This window comes from Acanthaster planci, linkage group LG17, assembly GCF_054643075.1.
Source record: "Acanthaster planci isolate LZ-2023a linkage group LG17, COTS_SCS, whole genome shotgun sequence".
Classification (NCBI taxonomy): domain Eukaryota; kingdom Metazoa; phylum Echinodermata; class Asteroidea; order Valvatida; family Acanthasteridae; genus Acanthaster; species Acanthaster planci.
In genome coordinates, this window is record NC_141793.1 from 11,024,256 (window position 1) to 11,034,230 (window position 9,975).

A 9,975-nucleotide genomic window follows, 5' to 3' on the forward strand; every position below is an offset into this window, starting at 1 on the left:
CGTAGACTGATGGAAGGACAGCTGTAAGTCTGGAATAATTTAAATTGGATTTTCATTACTGGGCACACACAAGACTTGATGAAGAATTCTTCAAGGACACTAGGGTCTCGCACTGCAGAACTTCACTGCGAGGGGCACGTTTTCCCAATTACAGAATCAACCGCTAGATTCCTATTAATATTTTGATACCAAACCCTCAACTGTGACACCTTTTACAGGTTTAGCAGGCAAAAACTGTCGGACGACAGCACTAGTACCTCTCAGAAAGTGCGCCAGAAACAATGTGGATATTCCTCTCACTTGGCTAAGCCACAGAGGATGGGGGTCAGGCATTTCTGGCCTAAGGTTAAAACAAGGAAGTCGGACTTGTACAGACACTAGCAGCTTTTTCCTGTACACATGAATGGGATGGAGACCAATTCAGTTCAAACAAAACCGCTTGTCGCTACGGCACAGCGCAGTCTGAGACCAGATAATGTTGCTCCATAATTTTTAAGTCGATGCGGGCGCTCAATACAATATGTCAGGCAAATTTCGATGGACTGTATGCACGTAACCGAAGGATGACATTACGATATTTTAGCATTTTCTATATTTTGTATGGTGTAACCATGGCAATGCACACAACGTCATTTTAAAAACTGTACATTCAGTGACCCATTTCCAAGTGATCTGACACAACAGCATGTCAGAAACTACATTCACAAGGTGCACAGTGTAAATGTACCTCGCCTGGTCGGCAGAATAATAGCCCCGATGTCCATTGACATTTTCTTCTCGCTCGAGAACTTCTAAACTCTTCCCAAATCTTTCACTACTCGGGAAGACAATGGCACGTTCTTTGCACTGTACTAGCACCATCATGGCTACCAGCTATTAATGGCTAGGCTCTGGCTTCCTCAACCCTGCCCAATCCCCCGGACACTTTCTGGTGGATGGTGTAAATACCCTTGGACAGTTAGGCTTACAGGAACTTTAAGTGAAGTCTTTTTCCGGGGAGGGGGGTTGTTTGAGGCTTTAAGACAAGTTTGATATTTTATGACGCAAATTGAGACAAATGTACACCAGAGAATTGAAGTTTTACATCCGTTAGAAGTGATCTGCTTCACCGACCAAGGACTATAACACTCACTGAAAACAAACCTGGCTTAATAACCACACGACATTGACACTGTCAAAGAGAGCAATGGTTTTACGTAGTTTTTTACAAAAGAAAATTTTGAAGCCTCAATAGAAGTGAGTTTTGCGTAAACATAACGGCATCTTTTCAAACATCAAGAAGGATACCCCATTTGGAGTTGTATACAGGTCGACTGCTGACTGCATTCTGATTTCAGAGCTGCAGGGAACTCTTTCGGGGAGGGGCGGCCAGAGAGGGTGACGTCGTGCCTCTGGTTCTGCACCCCGTAGAAGCCGGTGTTGCTTGCTTTGTGACTGAAACAAAAAGCACCTCGGGTTGACGCCACGCAGCGGGCAGCGCTGCGTTGGTGGGTGGTTCGACTCCACCGGTGCTTTCGGAAAACATTGCCAATGCAACACTGCAGGTTGGGTGCTAGACCTGGCATGGGACTTCTTAATCACTTGTTTTGCTGTCATTTTGTCAGCTAATTACCAACAGAATCTGAAAAACAGCCTGCTCGTGCTTAGATTTTATTTAATGACAGCCAACTGTACATTTTAAAATCGCTGCTTAACCTAGAACCCCGGGGAGTGACCAGTGATTGTGTATACGTGTCTGGGAATGTTCACACCCATTGACAGATTTAAACTCTTTTTAAAAGCCCTCCCGACACAAAATATTTTCGCCTTCCTGGATATTAATAAAAAAATACATAAAATACTACTTAAGAAGTTTCAGTTTTTCCATGGCACTTTAGTTTTGAAAACTCCATAAAGTGATCAAGCCCTAAAATAATTATTTAAAAAAACAAACAAACTTAAAAATAACAAAACCAACAACCAAAACTAAAAACAAAGACAACTTTTGCCACTTAAGTCACTGTGCCCATTCTAGATCTTCAAAACTCTTCCGTTCTGTGATAAAACTAGCCGTTCATTTGTGCATTGGTGTCCATCAGTAGCGATTGCCGGTAAGAAACCAAGGCTCAAAAGGCATTCTGTTGCAAATGCACAGGACTGGGAACTAGATTAAGAAACTTTCACATGTTCCAAAATGTTCCCATCAACTAATTCTCCATTGCACAAGTATACATGCTAATATGGCAAACCCAGGACTCTTCCAGTTTTGGAACCTCTGCATCAGATCTGGAATCACTATACCAGCTCTGGAAATACTGGACAAATTCTGGAACCACAGTTTTCGTTCTGGAACTACCGTTCCAGTTCTGGAACCATCCGTTCATTCAATGGCAACAATGCACTCAAACAGAATCCGACAGTCTACTGTACGTTGATGACCTGGTCGTACATGCACAGGGCCAAGTTCTAGAACCAAAATGCCAATCCTAGAACCACTGTGCCAGTTCTAGAACCATGCACTACGTCACAAGAAACTCCCAGTGCTAAGCATCAAACCAGCATTTATAGCATGCACTAGCAGACAAAGGCCAATGTCACCAGTGGTCGTAGGACAAGACTGGCCAAAGTTAAGACTGCCGTGGGGTCAGCCAATTAACACAAAGTCAGTGTCATGGTTACCCATTCCTGTTGCTATGTTGTTCCTGTTCTCGCTGGCATTGGTGAGAGGTCTTTCCATGGGTCCTCAACCATGGAATGCTTATAGTACTCACTGATATCGTCTCCACTGCCGTCAGTTCCAGAGCTGTTAGTCTGTAATGAATTGAAAGGGTTGAGAAACAGTGAATTTTTCTGAGGGAGGCCAATTTTTCAAGAACTTCATTCTCTTCTTTAACCACTTCTTACCAGCTGAAGTTTGCTCATGCAGGACTGGCTGGTGTACGATTTTTCATGATTTTCCGTTTTCAAAATTCTTCAAAACTTCATATCTTCATTAACGGGGCGCGTACACCCACATGATTGACTGTCTGGTGGCTATATTGTAGTTTATTCTGACAGGCAACCTCCATTTACGCCTGATTATTGCAGCCAAGCCTGCAGCTCAGTAAAGAACCCCATTGTGCGGTGTTGCATAATTTCCTTTGTTCCAGAAATTGGCCCAGTGTGTTGCTGGACGGTGGTGTTGCTTTTACTAAATGCAGCCAAACTCCTAGAGCATGCAGCAGTATTGTATCGCTCATCGCTGGAGGTCTTTTGTCCCCGCTGATGGTGCTGGCAGCGACAAACAATGGTACTGTCTCGAAACAATGATGGATTACCTCCACTAATGCAAGCACTGTCCGGACAGCATATGAACCTTGATTGGCAAGTCCCACCAGTAGTTCCGATTTAGGGCATCCCGGCCGTGAAACACGGCACCTTGTTTCCAGTGCCGGGCTCCCCAGCGGCAAGTGGTTAAAGTATGAGAATTATTTGACATCCCACTCATGTGCCATGGTTTGAAAATGCACTTCTTTAAACATTCAAATTTCTCTGTGCTTTCCTAGCCGGACAATTGAGGGCGCTGTTACCGCAAGTGATCCAGGGAAGGCATGGATCAGTGCACAGGTTTTACTGTTCTGATTGTGAACCGAGAATTTAATCACTGAAAACGTATAAACGTCTGTATCCAAACAGCGACGAATCACCCAAGAAATTGAGATCATCAAAATCTAGAAAAAAATTCCATCGCTTTTGCGCACAAATCAATTTTCAGGTATGACACCCAAATTTTGACCATGAATATGGAAGCCTCACTAGCATAAAACCATAAAGGCAGCATAATCCGCCCTGAGTTAAAGTGCACCCCCAAGCGGCAAAAGAAAGACAGGTGGTAGTAACTTTTCCAATTGGGTTCTTGCACGCGTTCGGTGAGTACGCAGAGACCACACATTAAGGAATTCGTTTCGCGTACTCAGCGTGCTCCCCGTCAAAGGCGGCCATTGATCTCTATTACAAATGCACGCCCGTGCGGTGAGTACCAAAAAAACACGCCCTCTTTTGTTCTGCTTGGAGCCGATACTCTTTAAAATACCTGTTTCGAAGCAAAATTGAAAATGAAGTTAACTGAGACACAGAGGTGCATTTTCAAGGTTTGTATTAAACAAATTGTATTAGAGAGAAACAATAAGGACGTGCTTATAATTTTTCATTCAAAACAAGCTCCCTCCAATCACATGCCAAAATACAGATCAGAAATGAACCTTTCATGTCACAAAACACTCGTCATTATAAAAATGTTGCATTTTTAGACCCTTCAGTAATGTTTTTAAAGAGCTGGGTTTATTCCCTGAGGGAAAATATTGTAATTTTAGACTTTTGACTCATTTTCTTACCAATTTTTTTTACTGAATTTTTTCAGGTGAAAACCTTGACATGAAAACTTCAACAATTACCTGTCCCAGTGAGGAATGCCGTGGCGACGTGAAATGCCCGCCTCCTGAGTTACGCCCCCCAAACTGAGGAAATCTGGGCGAGCCGGCCCCTCCCCTCCTGTGGCCCATGCGGTGCTGCTGGTGAGGAGTCTGCTGTGCATACGGGGAGGATGAGTACATTGGGGAGGGGAACTGAACCCTGGGAGATGGGAACTGACCCCTTGGGGACTGCCTGGGCCTAGGGGTGTGCCCTGGTGGCCCTCTGTTATGAACAAGGAAATGCATTTAAATAAATAAGATATACCTCAAACAATTACGAGACTGTACAGTAAAACTTCAGCACTGCTAACTATTTGGATGTGATGCCTGGTTGATATACAGACCAATATAAAATTTTGACCAACTAATCAATTCTTCGATCACAGAATGGCAAAATCTTTTGTAGTTCTAGGCTGCAGGCCTGTTAATACCCAAAGGAAAAATGTGACTTTACGGTAAAATAGCTCCCATGGAAAAAGTGAACATCGCAGCAACAAGAAAATACGCACATTTCGTCATTTTCGTGCATGATTTTATCTATTTATCCAGGCCTATTTATTTATTTATTTTTCTTGACATTTAGAAGGCGACAGCATTGATTTATGTCTCCCTACCTCACATAATTACCAGTGTGACATCATGTGACCACAAACGTACAACAAAATCTGAAATCAAGTCTTTGACAAAACAACCAGATCAGCCATGTCAGCAGATACATCTGTACATTATAAATGGGCGATCACTTTTTTCAGACATCGTCAGAGAGCTAATAACTGCAAAGAACAAATCACTGATGTCCGTGTACAGAATTCTTCCCAGAAATGCCCCCAAAGTTTGTTTTGGAAAGAGTTCCATACACGGTCAACACTTATTTTCCCTTCAAAGTTATAACAATCATATCAGGAATAGGCTAGGCCTAAATAGACATGACAGAAACATGAGAGAGTTATAACATGTCATAAAAAGTGAAATTTAGCTGAGAAAATTCCGAAGCATTTACTTGGCAAACATTTTGGTTTTTCTGGTCTAAAGTATTGTCCATATATGGAACTCATTCTGAATGTTGATTGAAAATCTTAAGCCTTGGCCCTAACCACGGACAATGCTAACCTTCGGCCCTCACGCTAACTACGCACGACGGCTTAACACTAGCCCTACGAACCTGTGTTCAAACGATCGGCCATGCGGAGACGGTCCTCGTTGCCCCCAGTATCCCGGCTGACCTCCCGGGTGAGGACCCCTTTGGTGCATGGGCGACTCGCCCCACCCTGGCACGCCACCACTATATGGACTGCGGTGGTAATTCCCCTTTTGGTTCATCGTCAAATTTGAAATTTTCTTCCGATTCTCTCGATCACAAAATCACTTTTCACGATTCTTTTCCATTTCTGGTGTGATTCCTTATGTTCTCCATGTCCAGTATCTGAATATTATGACGAGTTGAAAGGCACCAGACTTAAGCTTACATTCGTTCGGCTATTGTAAGAACATCAAGAGATGGCGCTATTCGACCTGACGGTCAAGAATTCTTTGTTATAACAGGAAAGTCGTCATTCCTCGTTTTGAATAACTTCTGATAGCTGTTTGTGTATAAAATAAGGTGACAGGGGTAAATTATGTCAACTCAAGGGCCATTAAGAATTTTCCACATGTGAAGAGTGTTATTTTTAGACAGCGCTGGTACATTTATAGCATCATTAATAAAAAAAAAAAATCATAATGTAAAGTTCAACTCGGTAGGCCTTCATGTGGACTCCTTCCTCATCAGACGTCAAGGAAATGCACATTAATAGGTTGCAGAAAACCACAGAGTGACAAAATGTGGGCTTACATTATGCAAATGCTGGCCCAGACACCTTTTTAGGCTATTGTGCGCACGTGCGTGCTTGGTTTTGCAAACAGTGCAAAGCAGCCGCAGTTTCTCGCGAGGAAAATCTGCATTATTTCGAAAAAAGTTCCGCGCGCGTGCGAACCGCTCTGCGCCACTGCGCGCGAGACAGAAACTGGCAAACACCGCGATTTTTTTTTCTGTTTGGATCAAAATTTCAATGGAGAAAATGGATCTTCCTCGGATTTTACGTGGTGTACCCTTTCTCTGTAAACAGCAGAAGGGGGATCGACTTGGATAAAGAGGTTCGAGACTTTTGTTTTTCAAGGAAGTCGAAGGAATTTCGGACCGTGAGCTTTGGATCTCTTCACCAACGGAGCAAGCCTGATTTGTGACTTGGAGTTCGGGCAGTAGAACTGAACTGTTCTTGTCTTTCCTTGGACAGGCTGGGAAGCATGGGGTGCCGCGTCAGCCGGACGGGCACCACCGTCATCGTTGTTCAGCCGCCCGACGACCCCGTCAAGGTTCGGCTGCGACTTCGCGGGGATATGGTGCCCCAAATCGGCGACATCATCCTCGCCAAGCTGTGTGAGATCACGGATGAGTTCGCAAACAGGTTTGAGGTACAGTAAAAGTACTTTATTCGGGGTGGGGGCCAACACGTTGCAGAGGTTTTGCGACAAATTCTGTCACAGTTACTGCAATATACAACTCATCCTCGGAGAAGTATGCAGTTGGAATATATCTTGAACGTGTCGTATGTCATATTAGATATTTTAGCATCCTTTGGTATATCCAGGCCTACCATATTTTATTTCACATCGGGCTGCTAGAATACACTTTTTCAAAAAGCTCCAGAATTCAGAGATGCCATTGGAAAACATGCAGTAAGACCTACGCCCAGATGCAGATATGATCTAGTTTGATTGGGATCTAATTTTCTTTCACGAGTATAAATGTCAAGTAATCCACAGCTGAAAGGAAATTTTATGGGCACCTGTTCGTCTCTCTACTTTCCTTATGTTTATTTAGTTAATTTTTTTATAGTTTTGGTGTTATTACTTCTGTGTTTTATAGTTGGTTCGTTATGCAAAGCGCCAGGGAGCCCTCTAGGGCCCATAAATGTATTTTGTTCCTCATCATTTATCTAGAACTAAAAGCAACTATATTTCAACCCACCGACATGCATATTGTAGAACCTATTTCTTAGTTGCACTTCTATTTTTTATAACCCTCAGATCGAATCGACAGAAAAAGTGGACGTATACATTGTCAAATTCCTGCCGATGGAGGGCGATGAAGCGGGAACTGTCAACAGGTTGTGCCGCAAAATCATCAATCAGGCAGTGGGCAAGGGGATCCCCCTCAGGGATAACTGCAAGATCATTGGTGCAAAGGAGTACCAGGAGGCGGGCGACCTCTAGAGGCTGATTTCGTCCACTCAATGGAAAATAGCTGATGTTAGTCAGCAGATACGCTTGAGTTATTGGTGTTAGCAATAACACGGAATTATCTTTTGTTTGATGTTTATGGAATTCATTTCATCTTCCAACGTTTTGTGTACAGCCACAACCACGGGTAATTAGTTATACCTTGGGTGTAACATTGATATTCTTGTTTTGCACATAACCTGAAAAGCAATGCCATGAAAATAGAGGGAAATTTAGCGTTATTGCAAACCAGGGGCCATTTTGAATGAGCTGCAATTGAAGCACACAGAAAGTCGCAAAGCATGGGAAATTTCTGCTAAGCAAACGTAGGCTACCAGTCAAATATATTGTTTTTGTGTACTGTTAGTGTGACTGGTTTCCAGCCGTCTTTTGCTTAGTTCCTGAATTTGGTGAGCAATATCTTTTGTTGAAGTACCTCAATGAAAATGAGCCGTCATTCAGCTCGTCGTCAGCTGCGCCTAAATAGGGACTACATAATCTTGATGCCCGAAACCCAACTGCACACTGCGTTGATGCATGGTTTCATAATGGTTGCTTTGTAAACCAACAAAAGATCGGCCTATACCCACAATTGTGGCTGTGCACATTTTTTCGTATTTTTTTTTTACGCCAGTCTGTCTTGGAAGGTGAGAGTTTGTCATTGCATTGGTATTTTTCATCCAAAAATGTGGCGTCAACTGTTGACCGAAATGCTCTTTGAGTTAACGCAAACTTCCTTGATTGAGGTCTTAGACCGACCTGCAATTGCCAATGTTGTAAAACGGGACAGGGTAAATGACCTTATTTTAATTGATTCCAGAATATTTCTGGATTTTATTGAAAAGTGAATGTACAATGAACAATAATTTCTGCAAGTTATTTGTTCTTAAACCCGATTGGGTCCTTTTGGGTGAATCTTTCCTCTTAAAAAAGGAGTCTGAAGTAACAGTTGGAAGAGTAACCTCCTATCATTTTGTGCTGAGGCTCACGGAAAGGCCAAATATACGTGTTTTGCTTTCGCTTTGTTTTGTTCAGTTCAAAGTTTGTTTTCCGTTTACATTAAGAACTTAAGAGCATCGGGGATTCGGAAAAGACATACATCGCGTCATATTTTAGGAGACATTATAATTTTGAATCTAGATAGAGCAGTCTTATTTCAGCGCCTTTGCTTTTTTTCTTTCTCAAATGGATTTAAAAGGCTAAGCAGTTCGTTTTGTACATGTACTTTAAGTAAATAAAAAGTTCTCTGGACGTGAAGGCGTGTGTGAACGGGTGAATTCGTCATTTTCTTGTTTTGGGTGTCCCAGTCATAGATATATATATATAGCTCTATGGCCCCAGTCCACATGGGGGGCGGGGTTAATTGCAGATTGGAAGTACTTCTTTGCAATCCCGTGATTTTTTTCTTTTAACAAAGCGGCGGGATGCGCGACTGAACTCACGCTGAAGCGAGCCTAACAATGCGATCAAACGAGCGAAATCACCTTCCCGACAAGAAACTATAGGTATCTTTGTCTCCAAAGATTGGTGTTTCTGTGTTTTCCCCACATAGCATGTTCAGTTTCCCATTCTTCAGTGTTGAGGACTTCTAACTACTCTAATGGAAGATCCGCAAAGTCAGCAACATCCATGGGCCGCTGTTTGTGGGAATTTCCCGTTTTCCATGGCATAATCGTGTCGCTGACTATTTAAGCATGCCGCGAACAGCACCGACTATTGTCCCTGTTGATCGTTCCCCCCCCCCCGTTAAAACTTCGGGGGAACAAAATATTATCCGGACCGTTGCTACAGACGAGGCCAGTGAAGTGGGTGTGCTGAAGCCAACTTCCTTAAATTTCCACTTCGACACTAAACTGAATGAATCCCATTTGCATTGAAGCCCAACATACCAAGACATAGAGCTATAACTCTATGGTAGAACATTATCCCCACAGAACACCTATGCCCATAGAGCTATATGTATTCAGGCCTATAGCTCAGATAATGGAAGGGCTGCGTAGCACCGAGATCAGAATAATCTGCTTGCCCTGAGGTACTCAGTTTACCGAAAGCTCGGCAATCACATATTTCACAGCACTGATTTGATGTTGTATTCTTGTCGATAGGCCTACAGCTCTATGCCTACGCCTAAACAACGACACGAATACATTATGACGTAAGAATAAAAGCGTCAGATGGGAAAGCTTCCCAAAATGCGTGCGCGTAATTAAAGGCAGCGGCCAATCTGGTTCGTAAGTGTGACGTACTCCAGATTAAATCACGCCCACTGCACATGTGCACTGCACAT

At 43.0% G+C, this 9,975-nt stretch overlaps 2 protein-coding genes across 2 annotated transcripts; one reads left to right on the plus strand and one right to left on the minus strand.

Moving 5' to 3' along the window:
- Positions 1-1,617: 1,617 nt before the first annotated feature.
- LOC110973377 (uncharacterized) lies at positions 1,618-6,316 on the minus strand. The gene is made up of 3 exons (XM_022224164.2): positions 5,593-6,316; positions 4,413-4,653; positions 1,618-2,790 (listed from the first exon to the last, which is right to left on the minus strand). The coding sequence occupies exons 1-3, from the start codon at positions 5,748-5,750 to the stop codon at positions 2,671-2,673; spliced, it is 519 nt and encodes a 172-aa protein (XP_022079856.2). The 5' UTR covers positions 5,751-6,316; the 3' UTR covers positions 1,618-2,670.
- An 87-nt stretch (positions 6,317-6,403) lies between these two features.
- LOC110973379 (uncharacterized) lies at positions 6,404-8,945 on the plus strand. Its single transcript, XM_022224168.2, has 2 exons — positions 6,404-6,881; positions 7,497-8,945. Exons 1-2 carry the CDS (start codon positions 6,714-6,716, stop codon positions 7,680-7,682), a joined length of 354 nt encoding a protein of 117 aa, XP_022079860.2. The 5' UTR covers positions 6,404-6,713; the 3' UTR covers positions 7,683-8,945.
- The last annotated feature ends 1,030 nt before the right edge of the window (positions 8,946-9,975 follow it).

What these genes read in the sequence shown, in the direction of transcription:
- LOC110973377 (XM_022224164.2), bottom strand. Translation starts at nt 5,750, where the DNA reads ATGAACCAAAAGGGGAATTACCACCGCAGTCCATATAGTGGTGGCGTG. An exon ending in GGCCGATCGTTTGAACACAG is followed by an intron (nt 4,654 to 5,592) that starts GTTCGTAGGGCT and finishes TGTTCATAACAG; the next exon opens with AGGGCCACCAGGGCACACCC. An exon ending in GGCATTCCTCACTGGGACAG is followed by an intron (nt 2,791 to 4,412) that starts GTAATTGTTGAA and finishes AATTCATTACAG; the next exon opens with ACTAACAGCTCTGGAACTGA.
- LOC110973379 (XM_022224168.2), top strand. Translation starts at nt 6,714, where the DNA reads ATGGGGTGCCGCGTCAGCCGGACGGGCACCACCGTCATCGTTGTTCAG. An exon ending in AGTTCGCAAACAGGTTTGAG is followed by an intron (nt 6,882 to 7,496) that starts GTACAGTAAAAG and finishes TATAACCCTCAG; the next exon opens with ATCGAATCGACAGAAAAAGT.